At 46.8% G+C, this 23,846-nt stretch overlaps 1 protein-coding gene across 1 annotated transcript in view; it reads right to left on the bottom strand.

Annotated features, from left to right (window-relative positions):
- Positions 1 to 474: 474 nt before the first annotated feature.
- Positions 475 to 23,846, bottom strand: part of LOC309516001 (G protein-activated inward rectifier potassium channel 1-like) — a 36,092-nt gene continuing 12,720 nt past the window's right edge. Inside the window, exons 2-3 of the mRNA XM_082194419.1 lie at positions 16,785 to 17,001; positions 475 to 2,353 (exon numbers count right to left, since the gene is read on the bottom strand). Of these exons, the coding sequence (XP_082050545.1) occupies positions 1,746 to 2,353; positions 16,785 to 17,001 (825 nt within the window). The 3' untranslated portion in view covers positions 475 to 1,745. The remainder of the gene's footprint in view (positions 2,354 to 16,784; positions 17,002 to 23,846) is intronic.

The following is a 23,846-nucleotide window of genomic DNA, read 5'->3' as shown; positions in this document are numbered from 1 at the left end:
TGGAAGGCTTGACAGCGTAACTGGGTGGCAAGAAAAGGGAGTATTTTAGCAGGGCATTCTGGGAAGAAGAGAGGCTAGGATCCATCTTCTGCAGACTGGCTGGGAGAGATACCTGGGACCCCATGGCTGCACTGCTGTGGGGCACAAGCCCCTCTTGAAACAACCATGTTGTAAGACCTGGACTCCCTTCACTCAGACTGAAGGTGTAAATAAATAAATAATATTTCTTAAAGCTACGACAGTCTCTGCCGTGTCTCAGTTCTCCAAATGAACACAGACTCCAGGTGAGTGCCTGGAAGCCCCTGGACTCTTGCCACCGCCAGCAGAGAGAGGGGGAGGCACTCAACTTTTGTAACAATATTTTAGAAAAGGACATGCTTTCGCTTTGCAAAGTGCGCAGTCGCCTCTCGCCCTCACGTCAACCACTCATTTTCGTTGCCCCCCCTTTCTCCCTTTTCAGTTCCACCCCCAAAATTCACAGTCGGGCAAGAAGACCTTTATTTAGGCGGACCAACCACAAAATAGGGAGCGAGCTTTCAAGTTCTCCAGAAACCCTTCATTGGGAGAGATGCTACGCAAAGCAGTCAAAGGGGCGGGGAGACAGAAGAAGAGGAGACATATTATTGGCTTAGCCCCAAGTTTTCTGCACTTAGATTCAGTCTTAAGATGGCAAACTTGGTTGGATTAACCTTTTCTAGGTGTTGCAAGAGACAAAGAGGCAATGGGAGAACCACCCAGTTTCTGTTAATTCTAAAACCAGCCGTTACCCTGTCTCCGGCCTTAAAAGCGAAACACACTGTCTCTGTCTAAGGCAGAGAATTGAGTAGGTGGAGAGGAGCATGGCAGTCTTCCTATGATCAAAGCCGGAGATTTATTTCAGGCGATAAAGTCGAGTGAAGCTAAATTTGGTAGCGTTACCAAGTGGCTGGAGGGCACGTGGTCCTCCACAAGTCCCCCTTGAGGTGGTAGAAAAACCATCTTCATTCGACTGTAGCTCTTGTTTCTGAACAGCTAGATTCAATAATCTTCAAGGCACATAAAAAACAAAGGAAGCCATGTTGGTCTGTAGTAATTCTCCCCCCCCCTTTAGATTGTTCTGTGCTTTTCGACAAACACCTGTGGATCATGTTCATTTAATCCCTGTGTGTACAATGGCTGCACGTATCAGCTAAAGCGAGACGTGTGTCTGTCAGAGGCAGGGCCTTATCGGTGGTGGTGCCTCATGCAGCACAGCAGCAGTTCTCTGTGGGTTCCTGAGAGGCTCCCGAGGGATGTGGCTGGTGCGTAGCTTCTTTAAAAAGCCCACAAAGCAGGCCCTTTTGTGTAGCTTCATAGGTGTTCAAGGACACGCTGCAGTTGCTTGAGAGAGCAGACCTCTGTACATACTCAGAGGTACTCTTGTTATAGAACAATTGCTTCTTTAAAGGGGCAAGTCAGAGGAAATGGTACTAAATAGGCATGCTTTAGAAAGGAAAAGAAAACAGAAGACCCAACAGTATCTTCAAGAGATTTTTTCTTCTTACTTACACTGCCACTTAAGCAACCGACAACCCCCTGTTACATAACTACAATGGGTTGTGGGTTGAAGCTCTCTCTGTGTGTTTTTTTATATTAAAAAATTCTCGTTTAAATTGGACGGCCATTGCTAGCGCATGGGCATAGCTCAGGGGGTCTTCACAGTAGTAACCCGAGAAATCCAGGAGTTTTAAATGAAAACTGCAGCTCATTTAGGCTTCCGCTCCTGTTTAGGACAGGTGTCCCGAGTTCATTTTCCGCAGCTTGGCAGGCAAATTCTCATGATCTAACGCCGCTCCCAAGGTGAGCAAGGTTTGAGGCCTTTGCTGGAGTTCGAGGTTCCCGGTGGAGCGAGCCAGCAGCTCCGATTTGGTTTTGAAGGCTGCCGACATCAGCTTCTCGCCCCCGTCTTCTGTGCCGCAGACGGAGGTGATCTGCTGGATTTTGAGCAGATCTCCCGTGCTACATGCTTTCTCCACGTTGCTGGAGCAGAGGCTGAGGACCCCTCTGTGGAGCTCCCGTTTCCCGGAGCAGATTTTCTGGAATTTGCTGGGGAGCCTGTTGCCTTTTTCTTCGAAAAAATCGAGGCAATCGAGGGAGGACATCTTTTCCCTCCGGCTTCTGTTGCTCCCTGTCGGCGTGTTCAAAGGCGAAGGGAGAGAAAGGTTTTCTTCCTGCTCCTTCACGCTGTAGGGGGGAGTGGGGACTTCAAACGTTCCGTGGAACTGAGAGTAATCCACGCGGAAGAAACCATCTTCCAGCGACATCACAGGGAGGAACCGGTGGCCCCAGAGGACTTCATCTTCTGTGTAGGAGGTCCTGGCTTGGCAAGTCATCCCTAAGAGACCAAAAGAAGAATAATAATAATAATAATAATAATAACAACAACAACAACAATAATAATAATAATAATTTATTATTTATACTCCGCCCGTCTGGTTGAGTTTCCCCAGCCACTCTGGGCGGCTCCCAATCAAGTGTTAAAAACAGTACAGCATTAAATATTAAAAACTTCCCTGAATACGGCTGCCTTCATATGTCTTTTAAAGATAGGATAGCTGCTTATTTCCTGGACATCTGAAGGGAGGGTGTTCCACAGGGCGGGTGCCACTACCGAGAAGGCCCTCTGTCTGGTTCTCTGTAACCTCACTTCTTGCAATGAGGGAACTGCCAGAAGGCCCTAAGCGCTGGACTTCAGTGTCCGGGCTGAATGATAGGGGTGGAGACGCTCCTTCAGGTATACAGGACCGAGGCTGTTTAGGGCTTTAAAGGTCAGCACCAACACTTTGAATTGTGCTCGGAAACATACTGGGAGCCAATGTAGGTCTCTCAGGACCGGTGTTATGTGGTCTCGGCGGCCACTCCCAGTCACCAGTCTAGCTGCCGCGTTCTGGATTAATTGCAGTTTCCGGCTCACCTTCAAAGGTAGCCCCATGTAGAGCGCATTGCAGTAGTCCAAGCGGGAGATAACCAGAGCATGCACCACTCTGGCGAGGCAGTCCGCAGGCAGGTAGGGTCTCAGCCTGCGTACCAGATGGAGCTGGTAGACAGCTGCCCTGGACACAGAATTGACCTGCGCCTCCATGGACAGCTGTGAGTCCAAAATGACTCCCAGGCTGTGCACCTGGTCCTTCAGGGGCACAGTTACCCCATTCAGGACCAGGGAATCCCCCACACCCTCCCGCCCCCTGTCCCCCCAAAACAGTACTTCTGTCTTGTCAGAATTCAACCTCAATGCATGGACAGGATCAGTGTGGTTTCATTTTCAAAGTATGGTGCCATGGGAAAATGCAGTTTCCCCAGATCCCCAGACCACCCCTGTGCTGGACAGCTCCTTTAATTCTTCCTACCTAAAGCATCTAGAGATAATAATAATAATAAGAAGAATAAATTTTATTTATACCCCATCCTCCCCGGCCAGAGCCGGGCTCAGGGCGGCTAACACCAATAAAACCACGGTAAAAACATAATAGGGGAAAAAGAAGGGGGGAACCCAATTTAAAATTCAGGTTAAAATGCAATTTAAAATGCAGCCTCATTTTAAAGTAGCTGATAAATCAAGACCATAAGGGGAGGGAAACATAACGGTCAGACAGAGTCCAAACCAAAGGCCAGGTGGAACAGCTCTGTCTTTCAGGCCCTGCAGAAAGATGTCAAGTCCTGCAGGGCCCTAGTCTCTTGTGACAGAGCGTTCCACCACGTCGAGGCCAGTGCTGAAAAGGCCCTGGCCCTAGTTGAAACCAATCTAACCTCCTTGAGGCTCAGGACCTCCAAAGTATTGTTATTTGTTGACCTTAAGGTCCTCCGCGGGGCATAAGAGGAGAGGTGGTCCCGTAGGTACGTGGGTCCTAGGCTGCATAGGGCTTTGATGGTCAAAACCAGCACCTTAAACCTGACCCTGTACTCCACCGGGAGCCAGTGCAGTTGGTAAAGCACTGGATGAATGCGATCCCACGGCAAGGACCCCGTAAGGAGTCTCGCCGTGTTTCTGGAGTTTGTGGGTCAGCTTCAAGGGCAGCCCCGCGTAGAACGAGTTACAATAATCAACCTGGAGGTGACCGTCACATGGATCACTGTGGCCAGATCAGGGCGAGAAAGGTAAGGGACCAACTGCTTAATATGGCAGAGATGAAAAAATGCCACCTTTGCTGTGGCTGCAGCCTGCGCCTCCATAGAAAGGGAGGCGTCAATTAATTTCTTGACCCCCCCAACCTCCAATTTTGGGGGTCTTGGGCATGGAGTCTGCCCTCGCAACCAAGAAGGGATGGGGCAAGCAAACTGCAAACTCTCGCACGTTGTCCTTTGTTACCTGGGCAGGTAAGGTCACGCCCACCTCTAGTCACATGCAAAGGAAGTATCTCCCAGCCAGGAGGAAACAGGAAGTTTTCGACTGGCTGGGCCAAACATTCCCCTGCATGTCCACTCTAGGAAAACAAGGAATGTTGTACTTGACTGCTACTTATGTATCACATCCCACACCCCTTCCTTCCTAGGGTCAGCTAAACCCATGTGCAAATGCTACTCTTACAAGGGGCATTTGGGCAGCAGCAGCAGCAGCATCCCACCTTCCTATTCTTCCCCACCCTGTCCCATGTTGGCTATTTCCTGTCTCTCTGCAATGATATTACGCAAATCCATGAGCTACCTGCTCCATCATTCATCTTCCCTGCTATTAGAGAAGACCTGGTTAATTTGAGCTACTCGGGGAGACACAGCCGGAAGGATAGTCTGCTCTAATATCAGATGGCAACAAATGACAGTGAGTGATTGATGATCTAGGACTGCAGGAATTCTTGGGGAAGGGAAAAGACGTGTCTCTCCTGTCATTTGAGATTAGCACTGGCAGTAAAAATGTGGCTATTAGTGTGTCACACCCTATATTAAACATTCACCGTATTATTAAAGAATAAATATACATATTAGGGACAAATGCCCTGATACGGAGAATGGAGTTTGCATATGTGGATCTACCACACTGGGTGTGCATCAGCTTGTTGTGTGTGTGTGTGTGTGTGTGTGTGTGCAAAATTGCATCCAGCAACTTGGAAATAATTGCATCAATGTATGTAGTTCCCCATTCTGATCCCAGCATAGAAAACTATGCACCAGTTTGTGCTGCTGGTGTTATCCATTGGTACAACAGTGTGCAAAGCAGCCGTCTGTCTCTTCTGTGATTCTCAGGATTGGCGTTATAAAGCCATGCTTAGCTTTGCCTGAGCAATTGCCCAAAGGCCCTTTCTGCCTGAAAAAGACAAAGTCCCTTCTGAGCTGTGCGTACACCGAGATGAAAAATAATTATAACTACAACATTAACAACATTAATAAATTCCGCACCCAGGCAACCCTAATCCCGTGACGAGAAAAGCTCTGTGGGGTGATCTGTATAAATCATGCAAATCAAACCTATTTTAGTATCTCCTCTTACTTTGCTTAATGCCTGCTCTTATATTGTACGCTTATCTGTTTTGTGTATAGGCCGCTTCCTACGAAGCATCTTGAATTCATGATACAATTAAAACATACATAAAACAATCGCATTGCATATTTAGGGGGGGAAACAATACCACACAACTTCAATACAGATTCCGACTGTTATAAAAATATCTGCTTGGAATGCTTCTTGAAAAAGGAAAGCATTTAACAGATGTCAAAAATACAAAAGAAACAGCATAACATAGCAGTTTTATTTTAGATGGTGTGTTGTTTTATTTTGCACAGTGCACAGTTTTGTTTTGAAAAGCCATCTTCCATAATTTAGACTGCAATCTTGTACGCCAGGTGTGAGGAACCTCTAGCCCCCCAGATGTTGCTGAACTACAATTCCCATCACCCCTGGCCATTGGCCATGCTTGTGGGGGCTGATGGGAGTTGTAGTTCAGCAACAGTCAGAGGACTGGAGGTTCCCCACACCTGCTTTACATACTCACTTGGGAGTAAGCCTTATTGAACTCCATGGGACTTATTTCTGAGTGCACAGGATTGCACCATTATACTGAATTGTGGATAAGGAGGACGAGTAGCTATGGATCTTGTTTAGCCACCGCCCTGGCTTCTGATTCCAGTAAGGCATTGCCTACATGCTTTCAGGTGTGCCTTCATACCCTGAGTGTTCGAAATTTGCTTTAAAAGAAAAAAGAAAAGAAACAAAACTGTGATTCTCAGGTAGTGAAATTCTGAGCCCCAAACCATGCTCTGTGCGGAACTGCAATGTTCACAGTCTGTCTTAAGTCCCACTGTAGCGTTAGCAGAAAAAGCTTCCTTCTAAAAGCTGCCTTAAGCAGCTATGGTTGGAACTACTGGGCTGGACTCAAAGGTAGCCCAGTGCTAGATTTACTTATAAGCTAAACAAGCTGTAGCTTAGGGCCCCACTCTCTTGGAGGCCCCCCAAAAAAATTAAAAGAAAAAAAAGGATGTACATTTCCAAAATATAAGACAAAACAATGAATTAAATAAAACCTACATACAGCAACAGTGTTTTGTTTGGGGTTGTGTAGGCTCCTATGATGTAAATCATGGGCCCCGCCTGCTAACCTGCTCCCTAAAATATCACTGGTTTGCTCATTTCTATATATAGGGTGCCTACATTCTGCATGTGCAAATGGCTTTAGATACCTATTAGGTCCAAAAATTACCATATAGCATATATTCAACACAAAAACAGTGATGATTTGTTGTTGGCAAAGTATAGCTGAACATATAAAGGGCCCCATTACCTTCAGTATCTTAAAGGTAAAGGTACCCCTGCCCGTACGGGCCAGTCGTGTCTGACTCTAGGGTTGTGCGCCCATCTCACTTAAGAGGCCAGCGCTGTCCGGAGACACTTCCGGGTCATGTGGCCAGCATGACTAAGCCGCTTCTGGCGAACCAGAGCAGCACACGGAAACGCCGTTTACCTTCCCGCTATAAAGCGGTACCTATTTATCTACTTGCACTTAGGGGTGCTTTCGAACTGCTAGGTTGGCAGGAGCTGGGACCGAAAGATGGGAGCTCACCCCGCCGCGGGGATTTGAACCGCCGACCATACGATCGGCAAGTCCTAGGCACTGAGGTTTTACCCACAGCGCCACCCGCGTCCCTGAGGTAGCCCCACTGAAATCCATGGGACAAGTTAGTCATGGCACCAATTTCAGTGGGACTAGCTAACATCTCTGCCTTCACGAGACAGGAAGGGCAGCATATGGCTTTACAAAGGGGGACGAGAGAGTGAGCGAATCAGAGCTAAGTTTGCACAGTTCATCCATCAGTTCTGTTTCCTATGGAGGTAACAAATCACCTGCTGTTCCATCTGGTGACAGTCAGTCTCCGGGCGGCCTTTATTGACTTAGCTAGATTTGCTTATGTGCTTTCCATTAACCCCCTTTTAACTGCCACATTCAGCCGGGCGGTTCTGGAGGTTGCAAGATGCATAATGGAGAAGGATGCTCTCGCGAGCGGACGCGGAATGCACATTAAGATAAAACGTCGGGAAAGCCTTTCTCCATTTCCGTGCATGCTCAGGGGTTTTGTTCAAGCCCAAGAGCTGGTTCTGAATAGTAGAGATTACCCTCTGGACAACATGGGGAACCTCTGAACACAGAGGTCTCAGAGAGGAATCACAGCCCGGTCTTCTTCCTGCTGCACAGCCCCACAATTCTTCTAGGATTTAGAAGACAAGGGCTATGGTCATGCCGTCCAAATCTCCAAGCAGTGAGAAGCTCTTGGGGTTCCAGTGGCTTACCCATGGTTTGGTTTCCATGGAACAGAGGTCAGCATAGATTGTGGTGTCTTTAGGATATATTGACTGGGAATGGCCACCGAGACCATATAACACTGAAAGACCTATATTGGCTCCCAGTATGTTTCCAAGCACAATTCAAAGTGTTGGTGCTGACCTTTAAAGCCCTAAACGGCCTCAAAGGCCCAGTATACCTGAAGGAGCTTCTCCACCCCCATCATTCAGCCCAGACATGGAGGTCCAGCTCCGAAGGCCTTCTGGCACTTCCCTCCCTGCGAGAAGTGAGGTTACAAGGAACCAGGTAGAGGGCCTTCTTGGTAGTGGCGCCTGCCCTATGGAACGCCCTCCCATCAGATGTCAAGGAAATGAACTATATGCAGTGGTTTTTTTCTGGGGGTACACAGGGGTACACATACTCCTAAACATATTGTGAATCTAAGTTTGACCTCATTGAAGAGCAGTATTTCAATATGAGTGGGAAAATGAGAGTACCCCTAAACATTTTTAATAGGAAAAAAAGCACGCCCTTCCACAGTTGGGATATAGGTTTCCAGGAGGGAGCTGATCACAGTGAGGGTTTGCCAAATGTGCCTTCCTCTTGGCACATTTCTTCCTTTTGTCCTGAGTTCAAGCATCTTCGAAGCCCATGACACCTTTGGTAAAGGCTGTTCTCCAACTGGAGCGCTCACAGGCCGGTGTTCCCCAGTTGTCAGTGTTTATACTACATTTTCTTAAGATTTGCCTTGAGAGAGTCTTTAAACCTCTTTTGCTGACCACCAGCATTACGCTTTCCATTTTTATGTTCAGAACAGAGTAGTTGCTTTGGAAGACGATAATCAGGCATCTGCACCACATGAACAGCTGACCCTGCTTCCCCTCCAGGTGGACCTTTGGACCACATCATCTCATGAACAATCTTTGAGCAAGTGTGGGGTGTCACTGGTGGGCGGGGCCAGGGGAAAAGGGGGTGGAGCAAGAGGTGTGACTCTTACCTCTGTACAGGAAGCTACATTCCAGCCTTACGGAAGCCAGATGTTTCTACAGCCCCTACCCTCCTGCCTTGCCAATATTTTCATCTTCCATCCAGGCAAGGAAGACGCATTATCACAGATCAAAAATACAGTCTGGCCAGGGAAAAGTGCTTGAAGGAGTGTGCAGAGCAGGCCAGGGAGGTGTCTAGGGAAGAGAGGGATGTCCCAGAGCTTCCCTATAGGGCTGCACTCTGCCTGGGGGCTGGAGGCTCCCTGCACCTGATTTAAGAAGTGTAAATTACGCTTGACGTTACATTTGATTAACGTATAATTTCCTATTTAAAATGTCAAATGACATTTACGCAGCAAGGATGGTTGGGCTGGAACGCATCCACAAAATTAATTGTGCTTCTCGTGGCTTTGACATTCAGCTACTGAACTGTGTTTTTCAGGACTTGGACGAAAACGCCAGGAGAATCCTTTGCCAAGCAAATCTCCCCTTTGCTTGGATTTGTGCTGTATTCTTCTTACACTCTCGGAGAGCCAAAGTGGCATAGCGGCTAATGTGCTGTACTTGGGTATAGGTGCAAAACCCTACTCAGCCGTGGGTGGTCTTGGGCTGTGAGCCCTACTTTTCAGGGTTGTTGTTGTGAAGCTAAAATGGGTGGTGAGGGCGGGGAGGAAAAATGTGCCTTACTCTGAGATTGCTGGAAAAAAGTGGGACAAAAATATAATAAATACGTACACCACTCTTCCCCTTCATCTGCTCTGTTAACTCTGTTTAAAGTTGATGGGGCCTAACAATATTACCCATATTATCAAGGGCTCATTTCCCTGTGTGCTCACTAATATCATAGGATCATAAATGTCAGAGGATGGTGTCTAAGAACTGGAGGAGGGAGCCTTATCAGCCATCTAGTCTATTCCCTCGCTCGATGCAGGAGAGCCAAAGAGTTAAAGCACCACCAGGGCACAGCCATCACCTGCTAAGAAAAGCTGTTCAAAGGCCAAATGGGATTGTTGTTCTATCTTCCTATATACATAAAAATGGAAGGCTGTTGTCATGTTGCAGTTCACGTGGCCACCAACAGGTGGCCACATCAACTCCAACATGACCACAGGATGTCAGGTGGCCTAGGCTGCAGCTGTATTCATTGGAGGGGGAAGCACCTCCAATGAATGGTTGTGGGGAGAGGCAATGGGATGGGTGGGGTATAAAGGTAAGGAAGGTTTGGCCAACGTGGGTCTTGGTGGGTAGGCAGGGTTGGTGAGCAGAGTGAGGAGCAATGGCAGCCCCTGGTGAAGCAATAAATAAGTAATGACTGCGCAAGTCAGACAACTTATATTAAAGTCAGTGCTGTTTAAATTTCAAAGACCAAATTTAAAACAACAACACCACGAGGGACATGTCAGCGGAAGAGCATTTTGTAGATTAGCAGTCGAAATCTAACGATTGGAAAGTCTAGTGGCTAATGACCACAGAGCTGCAAATTTCTAGATAGGGAGACTTAGACCATAGAAATGTAACTGGTGGAGAGAGGGCTCTGTGTAATGTCATTCCCCCTGCTTCCAGTGGCGGGAAGAAACGGGAGATATAAAACCTTCTCATCCTCTGTCTGCCTGTCTTTCTCTGTCTCTCTCTCTCTCTTTCTCACAATATCTTTGATGCAGACAGATATCTATCTGTACTCTCCCCGAGCGGAGACTCCATTTCTGTATTTAACTATGGCTGTTGAAACCAAGAAGTATTTTACCTGCACAATTTTGCTGCTGCCTTTACCCGTGCAAGACTGTCAAGTAAGTAAACAATATATTTTAAGCTTACCTTATAAATCGGGTCCTCCCTTAAAAAGGGCATGCATTGCGGTGAGACCTGGAAACCGGCACCCTGTGTTGTGGGTGAGTATGATTGGTCAGCCACAACACCCGATTGCTAGGTTCCTTGTAGCTGGGTGCAATCTGGCCAATGGGACGTAGTCCAAACGGTTTGAGGGACCTATTTATGCCCACGCACGTGACCCAGAGCTTCCTCTTTCGGCGCGTGCATTCGGAACACCCAACCACCTCTCCCTATTTTTAGGGCTTTGCACTTGACCTTGCTATGCCGTTGTGTGTCATCTGTCGTTGGGACAGGGGCACGGCAGGAATTTCCCCCACTTGGCTGATTGGCTGTTGCCATTTGGGTTTCGCCTGCCGCGTAGCAGATCGTCATAACTTGTAAGGTTGCAGATAGGCTCTGGTTCAGGTGATAGGGATGGCAGAACATTCTTGCCATCCCTATGTGAAGGGTATTCCGTTAAAGGAATCCGGTGACTCGATGGTTTGGTCAAGCCCTGAGAGGGGATTGTGCCCGTGCCTGAGTCCAGGGGGACATTTGGGTGGCGGAGATAGCCTGTTCCCGGCTTTCCGCTTATCCAGGTGTTCACCCTTGGCTGACCTATGCTGGAACCCTGGGTCAGTGCTACCTGCAAGGCAGGGAGCTAGTCGAACCAGATCCTATGCAACCAATCACTTTCTGTAAAGTTGTGGCCTAAATTCTGCCAAAAATCAAAACCAAAACTTGAGTCAAGTGTGAATTTATTTAGAGGGGAGGTTTCTGGGTCTGAACATGCAAATTGTTGCCTAATTCTTTTATTAAGAGGGAAACAAAGGGGAAGCCAACCTATTTCGTTAGCTGGGATTGCCTCATAAAATGAAAGGCTTCTCAGCGTAGTTTCAGTCTTCTATATTCTGCTGCCAAGCACCAGGTTTTAATACTCCACTCAACCCCCACACCCATGGGAGATTGGAGGGATGAATTGCGACTAATATAGCCTCCCCTGCCCATTGATAAACCATCCCACACATTTTGCCTGCCTAGCTGGCTTTAGAGCTGCTGCAACTTCACACAGAACAGTTTTCAAAGTGCAGCGGGGAGACTGCTGCCAAACTTGAAAGCTGGTCCTGGGGCTGAGCTGGCAGATTCTCCAATTGACACCTGAGGTGGGCTGGCCCAAATTAAGCCCTGGAATAACATGAGGCTGCTCTTTTGCTTCCCTATCCCAATAGAACAGGACCTCTCCTCTTTCAAGAACTGTAAATGAGAGCTCTTTGAAAGAGAGAGAGAGAAAAATCCACTTATCTCCTGCGTTGTGCTATACACTACAGAATCAAGGCTCATTACTATAGCGCCAGAGGGGGAAGTCACATCATTAATCTCTCTGTAACCGTCACATTTGCTAGACTCTTCGCTCTGAAGCAGATAGGCCTCCAGGCTAAACACACAGAGGAATGGGGAGCCTCCAACAACTAGGGTGTCCTACTTTTCTAACAGAGACCATGTCTCCCTTTCTTTCTCTTTCCTTGAGAGCAGCAGGGCAGGAGGAGAGTGGCAGCCAGCCAGCCAGCTTGTGATGATGAAAACGCCTGATTCAATGGGCAGAACCAGGAAAGGACTTTTCTTGGAGAGCTGGCAGAAGCTGGCCACGTTTTTTGGCAGGTTAAGAGGAAGTGGAGAATGGATGTTTGTTTTCTGACGAACTTCTAGGGCCACAAACACACCACCCTTTTAAAGCAGTATAATACCACTTTAGGGACGTGGGTGGCGCTGTGGGTTAAACCACTGAGCCTAGGGCTTGCCAATCAGAAGGTCGGTGGTTCGAATCCCCATGATGGGGTGAGCTCCTGTTGCTCGGTCCCTGCTCCTGCCAACCTAGCAGTTCGAAAGCACGTCAAAGTGCAAGTAGATAAATAGGTCCTGTTGGGAAGGTAAACAGCGTTTCCATGTGCTGCTCTGGTTCGCCAGAAGCGGCTTCGTCATGCTGGCCACATGACCCGGAAGCTGTACGCTGGCTCCCTCGGCCAATAAAGCGAGATGAGCGCCACAACCCCAGAGTCGGCCACGACTGGTCCTAATGGTCAGTGGTCCCTTTACCTTTACCTTTAATACCACTCTGAACAGCCACACAAAGACAAAACAACCGTCATTTCTTAAGGGTGCTGAGAGCTCTTAGGAGACCCCATTCCCCTCACAGAGCTACAATTCCCAGAGGGAATTTACAACAACTGGTCAGTTTAGATGGAGAATGAATGACACCCTATTTCGAGATAGAGAGATCCACATGAAGGCCCAAAAAACTCTAAAGGACTATTTTGAAATCAATCTAAAGGGCGATGTGGAAAGAAGAGTGATCTGGGACGCAAGTAAAGCTGTGATGCGAGGATTTTTGATTCAACAAAATTCAATAAAGAAGAGAAAACAGAATGAGAAAAAGGAAAAAATTTTGGAAAAGATAAAAGAAGGAGAGAAAAAATTAAGATCAAAACCAAAGTCCCAGGAGATTTTGAGGGAGATTAAGTTGTATCAAACACAATATATGGAATTGATGAACCAAGAGATAGAATGGAAAATAAAGCAAATGAAACAAAAGACATTTGAGTCGGCAGACAAATGTGGTAAACTTCTGGCATGGCAACTTAAGAAAAGACAGAAATTAAATACAGTCACAAGTCTAGAAGTGGATGGAAAAAATATATCTAAACCTAACGAGATAAGAAATTGTTTTGTGAGTTATTTTAAAAAACTTTATTCCCAAGGATTACAAAATGAAGAGGACATAGATAAATTCCTTAATAAATATGGATTACAAAAAATCTCTCAGCACAGCAAGGTGGAGTTAAATCAGAGAATAACAGAACAAGAGATAGAGGGTGCCATTCAGGACATGCAATTGGGCAAATCTCCAGGGCCAGACGGACTGACTTCCAGATATTACAAATCTTTAAAGGAATGGCTGATACAACCGTTAAAGGAAGTTTGTAACGAGATTTTAGAGGGAAAAAAGGCACCCGAATCGTGGAAAGAAGCATATATCTCACTCATACCAAAGACAGAGACTGAAAAGACTCAACTGAAGAACTACCGCCCAATTTCGTTATTGAATGTGGATTACAAAATTTTTGCAGACATTTTAGCAAAAAGATTTAAAAGAGTACTGATGGAGAAGATTCACAGAGACCAAGCAGGCTTTCTCCCAAAAAGACACCTCTCAGACAATGTTAGGAACATAATAGACATTCTGGAAAAGTTAAAGGTGAACATAAATACTAAAGCAGTTTTGATATTTGTGGATGCGGAGAAAGCCTTTGACAATATTTCGTGGAGTTTTATGAAAAAGAATCTTCATGGGATGGGGGTAGGACAAGGATTTGAGAATGGTATGGGTGCAATATATTCCGAACAAAAAGCTAAGTTGATTGTAAACAATGTAATAACTGAGGAACTTAAGATAGAAAAAGGAACACGACAGGGGTGCCCAATTTCCCCATTGCTTTTTATTTCGGTCCTGGAGGTGTTGCTGAACATGATTAGAGATGACCAGCAAGTTAAAGGTGTAAAGGTCGGAACCAAACACTATAAGTTAAGAGCGTTCGCAGATGACCTTGTATTGACCTTGCAGGAGCCAAACACTAGTACAAAAAGAGTGTTGGAAATAATCCAACAATTTGGGCAGGTAGCCGGATTTAAATTGAATAAACAAAAAACTAAAGTCTTAGGGAAAAACCTAACAGATATGGAAAAGAATAAGTTTCAAGAAGAGACAGGTCTGACGGTGGTCAAGAAGGTGAAATATCTAGGGGTTAATTTAACATCTAAAAACTTGAATCTGTATAAGGACAATTATGAAAAATGTTGGTCAGAAATTAAAAAAGATCTAGAAATATGGTCAAATTTGAGATTGTCAATGTTAGGCCGAATTGCAGTGATTAAGATGAATGTATTGCCTAGAATGTTATTTTTATTTCAAACTTTGCAGATTATTGACAAGATGGACTGTTTCAAGAGGTGGCAGAAAGACATTGCGAAATTTGTCTGGCAGGGCAAAAAGCCCAGAATAAAATATAAAATATTAACAGATGCAAAAGAAAGAGGGGGATTTGCCCTGCCGGACTTAAAATTGTACTATGAAGCAGCAGCATTCTGCTGGCTGAAAGAGTGGATGCTCCTCGAGAATACAGATATCTTGGACTTAGAAGGTTTCAATAATGCATTTGGCTGGCATGCATATTTATGGTATGACAAAATCAAAGTGCATAGTGCCTTTAAAAACCATATTGTAAGGAAAGCGTTGCTTAATGTTTGGATGAGATATAAAGATCTGTTGGAAAACAAAACCCCTAGATGGTTGTCACCCTTAGAGGCTAAGGCCCACAAGAAAGTTAATATGGAGGTCGGATGGCCAAAGTATAGCGAGATCTTAAAACAGGATGGAGAGAAACTGAAATTAAAGAGCCATGAAAAACTAAAACCCAAAGTACAAGATTGGCTCCACTATTATCAAATAATGGAGGTTTTCAAACAAGACAGGAAAATTGGCTTCCAGATGGAAAAATCAAAACTTGAGACAGAATTGTTAGAACCCAATACTAAGAATTTGTCAAGAATGTATAACTTGCTGTTGAAATGGAATACACAAGACGAAACAGTTAAATCAGTTATGATTAAGTGGGCACAGGACATTGGTCATAATATTATGTCTGCTGACTGGGAAAGGTTGTGGAACACTGGTATTAAATTTACGGCATGTAGTGCTTTAAAGGAAAATGTGATGAAAATGGTTTATAGGTGGTACATGACCCCAGTTAAGCTAGCAAAAATTTACCATTTGCCTGATAACAAATGTTGGAAATGTAAGGAAACTGAAGGTACTTTTTATCATCTTTGGTGGACATGCCCGAAGATTAAGGCCTTCTGGGAGTTGATATATAATGAAATGAAAAAGGTATTTAAATATACCTTCCTTAAGAAACCAGAGGCCTTTCTCTTGGGCATTGTCGGCCAATTGGTGCCAAAAAAGGATAGAACCTTTTTCATGTATGCAACAACAGCAGCAAGAATACTGATCGCAAAGTATTGGAAGACACAAGATTTACCCACCTTGGAAGAATGGCAGATGAAAGTGATTGACTATATGACATTGGCGGAAATGACAAGCAGAATTCGTGACCAGGGAAAGGAGACTGCGGAAGAAGATTGGAAGAAATTTAAGATTTATCTTAAGAACTATTATAAACTTGATGAAGTTTAGAATGTCGAGATTTTACAGAGAGAAAGGGTTGCAGTAATATAAGATCAGATTAAGAAAGGACTATGATGAATTAGGATGGGAAAAAACATTTATAAGTTGCTATAAAAATTTGGACATGAGGATGCAGAAAGGGGAGGTATGGGGAAGTCCGAGGAAATAAGTCAATGAAAGGACATTTTGAAATTATATTTGTTTGTTTGTTTGTCTTTCTTTTATGTTTGTTTGTTATAAAAACTTTTGTAAAACTAATAAAAATTTCTTAAAAAAAAAAAATTAACAGCCAACACCTCTTCCCAGGGAACAGTGGGATGGGGCAACTGTGGCCCTCCAGATGTGGTTGGCTCCAGCTCCCATCAGCCCCAGTCAGCATGGCCAGTGGTCTGGGACAGAATCACAGAATTGTGTTGGCACAAAAATGGAAGCAAGAAGATTCACCGATGAAAGAAGAATGGCGGATGAAATTGACAGGCTATGCAGCATTGGATCAATTAACAGAAAGGATTCGAAACCCGCGGGACCAGAGATTCATAGAAGACTGGAGTAAATATATGAACTATTTGAAAAGTAACTGTAATGAACAGATTACGCTAGTAGCATTGCAAGACGTTTTGTAAGGATGACTATCTGAAATATTGCAAGAAGGACTATGAGGAGAACTATTAGTTAATGATAATTAAGAGTAATAGAGAAATTAAGAAATGCAGAATAAGTGATAAAGAACGGAAAATCACCAGAGGTGTTGATGGAAAGTCTAAAATATTGTATAAGATAAGAAGTTATGTTATATGATTGTTGGAAATGATATGTTAAAAAAACTAATAAAAATGTATATATAAAAAGAATCACAGAATGGGGTTCAAATTCACAAGCCTGAGATTAAGAGTCTCATGCTCTACTGGCGGGGCTAACCATGGGAGATGTATTCTGGCAGCACCTGAAATCCCACAGGTGCCCCCATCTTTGCACTATGCAAATTATTATTATTATTATTATTATTATTATTAGTCAGCACTGTACCTGTAGTTTCGACGATGCCTTCCAGGATAACCACAATCTCGAACTGCTCGCTCCGTAGCGATCTCTGCGAGAGGGCAAAAAAGGGGCTCTTTTCGTTGATTTCATGGCAGATGGTGAGAGGAGAAACGAGGAACAGTTGGTCGGCCCCAGTTCCGAATCCAACGTCGAGCTCGCATTGGTCTAGTGGCAGGAATTCACCTTCTGGCGTCTGTCGTGACTAAAAAGAGAGAGAGAGAGAGAGAGAGAGAGAGAGAGAGAGAGAAGTCCCACTGAGTCAAGAGCAAATCTCACAGCAGCAAAATGAGAGGAACTTTCTCGAGGTGTCTATATGGTGTACCTTTCGAGCTGCAGACACTCCACTGGAATTATAGCTGAGACAGAGGGAGAGGATTTTGAGTGGGGTGATCTGAACCTGGGTCTGGGTCGGATCTGGGTGCAAGACTCTCTCAGGCAAATCAATGGTAATATCTTGGCCCCACCCATTTCATGCATGCACCCATGCCTTCATGGCGGAAGAGCAACCTCCCCCATCAGCCAGAGGACGGGTCTGGGTTTCTCCCTCCAAAAGGGGTGAGGGGGAATCATAATGAGCTGTGTGCCAGTGGCGGGTGGGAACAGAGGCGCAGGTCAATTCTGTGTCCAGGGCAGCTGTCTACCAGCTCCATCTGGGACACAGACCGAGACCCTACCTGCACACGGACTGTCTTCCCAGAGTGGTGCATGCTCTGGTTATCTCCCCCTTGGACTACTGCAATGCGCTCTACGTGGGGCTACCTTTGAAGGTGACCCGGAAACTACAACTAATCCAGAATGCGGCAGATAGACGGGTGACTGGGAGTGGCCGCCGAGACCACATAACACCGGTCCTGAGAAACCTACATTGGCTCTCAGTATGTTTCTGAGCACAATTCAAAGTGTTGGTGCTGACCTTTAAAGCCCTAAATGGCCTCGGCCCAGTATACCTGAAGGAGCATCTCCACACCCATCGTTCAGCCCAGACACCAAGGTCCAGTGCCGAGGGCCTTCTGGCGGTTCCCTCACTGCGAGAAGTGAGGTGACAGGGAACCAGGCAGAGGGCCTTCTTGGTGGTGGCGCCCTCCCTGTGGAACGCCCTCCAATCAGATGTCAAGGAAATAAACAACTATTTGACTTTTAGAAGACATTTGAAGGCAGCCCTGTATAGGGAATTGTTTTAATGTTTAGTGTTTTATTATTTTAATATTTTGTTGGGAGCCATCCAGGATTGTAGGGGCAACCCAGTCAGATAATGATGATGATGATGATGATGAAAATGATGATGATAATTATTATTATTATTATGACTCCCATCAGCAAGGCTAGTAGGAGGCATAGTCCAAAATAACTGCCAGGATGGGCAAGGCTGCCCTGTTCAGCACCTTTCACTCCTGGATTGAGCAGAGTGTTGCCATTATGCCTGCCTCTTCAGTGCCTTCTCCAGTGGTGAGCCTCGGAACTGCCTTTTTAACATTCCACAACTGCCTGCAGTCACAAAGCTACAAGGGGAGGCATTGTGGGAAATACCGTATTTTTCGTCCTATAAGGCGCACTGGCCCATAGGACACACCTCATTTTTTGGGGGGGGAAATGAATTATTCCCCCCCCCAGCCCTGGCTGCCGCCCCAAGCCTTGCGCTCACCTGCCCGAAGCAGGGGAAGCCCTCCGGAGGGCTCCCCCTGCTTCGGGCGACAGGCTGCCGCCCCAAGCCTCGCGCACCCGGTGGGACCTCCTGCCAGGCGCGCGAGGCTTGCAGACACTCGCGGGGGCTGCAGGCTTCTGCCCGCAAGCCTTGTGAGCCCGCGGGAACTCCCGCCGGGCTTGCAAGGCTTGCGGATAGCTTCCTGAAGCCTGGAGAGCGAGAGGGGTTGGTGCGCACCGATGCCTCTCCCTCTCCAGGCTTCAGCGAAAGCCTGCATTCGCGCCATAGGACGCACACACATTTCCCCTTCATTTTTGGAGGGGAAAAAGTGCGTCCTATGGGGCGAAAAATACGGTATATATTGTGGTCAGCTCTCATTCCTGGTCACCCAAGGCCGTTGCCTGCCAGCACAGGACCTTACTGTTAGCTGAAGAACATCCATACAATTTACAAACTTAATCCTGGGCACCACAATCTACCAAACCGCATTTCTAAAATCTCTGCTTGATTTCCTTCTCCCTTCCAATCCATTTTCCTTTTGTGCCGTGTTAGATTGCAGGTCTGAGGGCAGGGCTGCCTTCGTCTCCCACCACACCATCACCTGTCAGCTTCTCTGTGACTGAAGAATGGGGTTAAATAAAGTCGGGAAGGACACCCAGCTGTGCTGAGTAAGTCAGGCACAGGCAAACTCGACACTCCAGATGTTCTGGGACTACAACTCCCATCACCCCTAGCTAACAGGACCAGTGGTCAGGGATGATGGGAATTGTAGTCTCAAAACATCTGGAGGTTTGCCTATGCCTGGATTAAGTGTTGCAATGTTTGTTTTCCATCACTAGGAAAAGCTACAGTTCTGGGAATTGTTATTTCTGGATGGGCGATTCTGCTCTCTCTCTTGTTTTTGCACGTCATGGACACATTCATAGAGGAATAGTGGTGGATTTACACTGGCCTGTAGCAGATAGCTCAGTCCGTAGAAGATGAGGCTCGTAATCTCAGGGCTGTGGGTTCGAGCCCCACGTTGGGCCAAAAGATTCCCGTATTCCCGGGGGGTGGGGTGGACTAGATGTCCCACGGGGTCCCTTCCTATTCTATAATTCTATGTCCACACATCACTCCACTTCATCAGTTGCCCTGCAATGCTTCTCACACAATACCACATTATTGCCACAGGAAGGGGTCTTCTTGAGCTGTAGGGCAACAAACAAAAGCAGGGCAAAAAAGAAAAGACCTAATCCTAACCCTTTGCAAAAAATACACAACAACCCTACAACATTTGCGGCATTAAAACGTTATGGGATTTTGGCATGAATTCTCAGGGCAGTTATGTCTGCTCCGAAACTTTCACAGGCGCAAACTGTATTGAAGGGGCATCACTTATAACCATCATGATGTTATCATGAACAAGGCTGCCTGGAAGAACCTGATTGCATGCCTGCCCTGCCCCTTCCCCACTCCCAACCCCACCCCCCGGGAAGGAATTACAACACACGTGTGTGCGTGGTTAGAAGCAATTTTCTGGACTGTGATGGCTACTGGGGGGAAAGGCAGACATTGCGGCTGTCTGGTGCATTTCTGGTAATTAGCGGAGGGATGGGGAATTAGCAAGGTGTTGACAGCAGATAGGGGCTGAATCATCTTAAAAGGGGAAGAGGGAAATCAAATGGAAATGAATGTGTAGAACGGCAGCTGTGATATACGAGATTCCTTGCAAGCGGTGCTGTTTTTCAGGGTGCTGGAACTTCACCCTGAACGCCTCCCTTGCTCTCTTATAATGGCGCCCACCTGAGAGGCGCCGGAACTGAGTTCTGGTGAGTTTGGGAATGGAAACCGCGCCTGCTTGCAAGACATTTGATCCAATACAGTGGACACTCAGGTTGTGAACATGATCCGTGCGGGAAGCACGTTCACAACCTGCAGCGTCCGCAACCTGCAGCGTCGCATCTGCGCATGTGCAGGTCATGATTCGGTGCTTCTGCGCATGTGCAAAGAGTGATTTAGTGCTTCTGCGCATGCGCAGAAACCTGGAAGTAACCTGCTCCAGTACATCCGGGTTCGGCGCAATGCGCAACCCGAAATCGCACAACCCGAAGCATCTGTAACCTGAGGTATGACTGTAAACAGAAAAGCATCTTGTGTACCTTAAAGTGCTGTTCTGGACGCACCCAAACACTGCAATCTGCTCCCCAAACGCCTCTCCATTCTCCTTCCCTTTGCCACAGAAGGACCAGCATGCCTTGCCGACCTGAATTAGCCAGACATGTGTCCCCTGATTTGCTCACTGTCATCTTTATGAACCAACATGTCAATCCTCGCTCCTGCTCAAAACCACGGTGCAATTCGCCTGCTAACCCAATGTGATGTTCTGTGCCCGAACGGCCAAGGCTCCTTTAATATTATTATTCCTGACCCACATTGCGCATGCACACCCTGCCCTGCCAAGGGAACCGGTTTCCCAGTGGACGATGAGAGCAGGCAAGAACTGAGGTCAAAGGGCTTTTTGAAAGGTTCCCAGAAAGCATGGTTCATTTGAGACAGACGATAGACAGGAGCAGAGACGTTCAAGCTGCAGAAGGCCTACGTGATGGCAATGCTCTCTGGCAGCAGTGCTTCTGAAACTGCAGGAGAGAGAGAGGGCTCTTGCTTGTGGGTTTCCTACAGCCATCTGGCGGGTCACTGTGAGAACAGGCTGCTGGCCGAGATGGGGCATTGGCCTGACCCCCCCCCCCGAAATGAGAATTGGAAATGGAGGAAAGGAAATTATTAAAAGTCATTTTGTGTGAATGGCTTTATAGGGTCGGGTCTAAATAATGCAACGTTGAAAAAAGAGAGAGAGAGAGAGAAAGGAAGGAAGGAAGGAAGGAAACCCCCTTTCTGAGCAATGTGAATAATCAGAGGGTGGTTACTCAGGCTGAGACCCTACCTGCCCATGGACTGTCTCGCTAGAGTGGTGCATGCTCTGGTTATCTCCTGCTTGGACTACTGCAATGTGCTCTATGTGGGGCTACCTTTGAAGGTGACCCAGAAACTACAACTAATCCAGAATGTGGCAGCTAGGCTGGTGACTGGGAGCGGCCGCCAGGACCTTATAACGCCGGTCCTGAAAGACCTACCTTGGCTCCCAGTACATTTCCGAGCACAATTCAAAGTGTTGGTGCTGACCTAAAGCCCTAAATGGCCTCAGTCCAGTATATCTGAAGGAGCATCTCCACCCCCATCGTTCTGCCCGGACACTGAGGTCCAGCGCCGAGGGCCTTCTGGTGGTTCCCTCACTGCGAGAAGCCAAGTTACAGGGAACCAGGCAGAGGGCCTTCTTGGTAGTGGCACCCGCCCTGTGCAACGCCCTCCCACCAGATGTCAAAGAGAACGACAACTACCAGACTTTTAGAAGACATCTGAAGGCAGCCTTGTTTAGGGAAGCTTTTAATGTTTGATGCATTACTTGCATTTTAAAATTTTGTTGGAAGCCGCCCAGAGTGGCTGGGAAAGCCCAGACAGATGGGCGGGGTATAAATAAATTATTATTATTATTATTATTATTATTATTATTATTATTATTATTATTATTATTATTATTCAGCTTTTTAGCACAGCCCTCCAGAGCTCAGTCTGGCCCTTGAGACTCTCTCCAGAAAACATCCCTCTCACCAGCCTGGCTAGATTAGGGCGCACTGAATTTTTCCAACTTTCAAATTCCCCAAATGAGGGGCATTAAGAAGCTGTAACATGACTTGGGAATATTTTGGCGAAACAAGTCCCGTGGAGGAGAAGCAGAGGGCAGCCTAGACATGGATAAAGCAATGCTAGGATAGTTCAGGAAATGCTTTGAGGCTCACAGTGGGTGAGTAAGCCTTATATTTCCTTCCCCATGTTAACAAAATTCAGCTGCAGGGATACCTGCATCTGTTCGCCCGGAGGAGGAAAATCAGGTTAGAGGAGGCCATTTTCTGCATGGTGCGGCTGGGGAACCTGAGGAGTAAAGGGGCCCGACCTTTCTCTTCAAATCTTCTGTGGGAAACTGCAGCCTCCAAGAAGTGCCTTTTGTAAAAGGGGGAAATTGGAAACATTGAACAGAAGAAAACTCTGCATGACTCAGCATCACGGGCAGTTTGACCCTGAAGGAACAGAGCAATGAGTAAGGCATGGCCTGAGGAGAACAAAAGGAGTGAGAATGTGGTATGAAAGCTAGTGTCCTTTGCATGTTTTGGACTACAATGCCCGTCAGACCCAGCCAGCAGACAAGGGCGACTTTGTGTGTGTGTGTGTCTGCCTGCCTGTGTGTTCTGACAAGCAAGTGAGATAAGGCCTTGACATCTCTAGGAGGAGGTGAAACCTCATTCTGGCTGAGGTGTTGTTGCCAGAGCTTCTGATTATTTCCCGTAATTAAATACAATTTCAGTGATCTAGATTTTCAAAAGGGAAGGCCTCTTGGATCTGAGAGAGGGTCACACACAGGGGCGTCTTACCCATAGAGGCTAGTAGTGTGGGGCGCCAGGGCGCCAAGTTCTGGAGGGTGCCAGGAAAGAGGTGGAGGCTGGAGGTGGCGCCTCCCAGCATCAGCTTGCCGCCCTCGCCCGCTTCTACCATGCCGTGCTGAAGCAGTGCCGTGCCCGGAGCCTCTGTCTGCCATGGCCACCGTGGCATGAAGTGGCCAGCTGAGATGGGAGCCGCCACGTCCAGCTTCTTCCCCTGCCGAAGGAGCCACCCTCAAGCCACTGCCCACCTCCTCAAGCCCTGAGGCAGTGCCGTCCTCCCTAAAAAACTCTGGGGAATGGGGTGTGTGTGTGTGTGTGCCATAGGGAGCTTTGCACCATGGTGCCGGATATGCATAAGACGGCCCTGGTCACATACCCTCCAACATTCCTCTGATGAAAATTAGGTTGTTGTTGTTTGAATTTATATACAGTGGTACCTCAGGTTACATACGCTTCAGGTTACATACGCTTCAGTTACATACGCTTCAGGTTACAGACTCCGCTAACCCAGAAATAGTGCTTCAGGTTAAGAACTTTGCTTCAGGATGAGAACAGAAATCGTGCTCCGGTGGCGCGGCGGCAGCAGGAGGCCCCATTAGCTAAAGTGGTGCTTCAGGTTAAGAACAGTTTCAGGTTAAGAACGGACCTCCGGAACGAATTAAGTACCTAACCTGAGGTACCACTGTACCGTCCTATACCTGGGGGTTTCAGGGTGGTTCACAGAATAAAATCAAGATATAAAACCACAAAATACCTCATAAAAATAAAAACAGCAACCCAATACCCCTCTCCCCAGAAAAAAACACTTTTTAAAAGGGCATAGGATATAAACTGGATCAGCCAAAGGCCTGGTTAAAAAGCAATGTTTTTGCCTGGCGCCTAAAGGTGTATAATGAAGGTGCCAGGCAAACTTCCCTGGGGAGAGCATTC

Source organism: Podarcis vaucheri (assembly GCF_965113315.1).
Source record: "Podarcis vaucheri genome assembly, chromosome: 13".
NCBI classification, from domain to species: Eukaryota; Metazoa; Chordata; class Lepidosauria; order Squamata; family Lacertidae; genus Podarcis; species Podarcis vaucheri.
The sequence above is the reverse complement of the archived record's forward strand: the minus strand, read 5'-3'. Positions and strand labels throughout refer to the sequence as shown.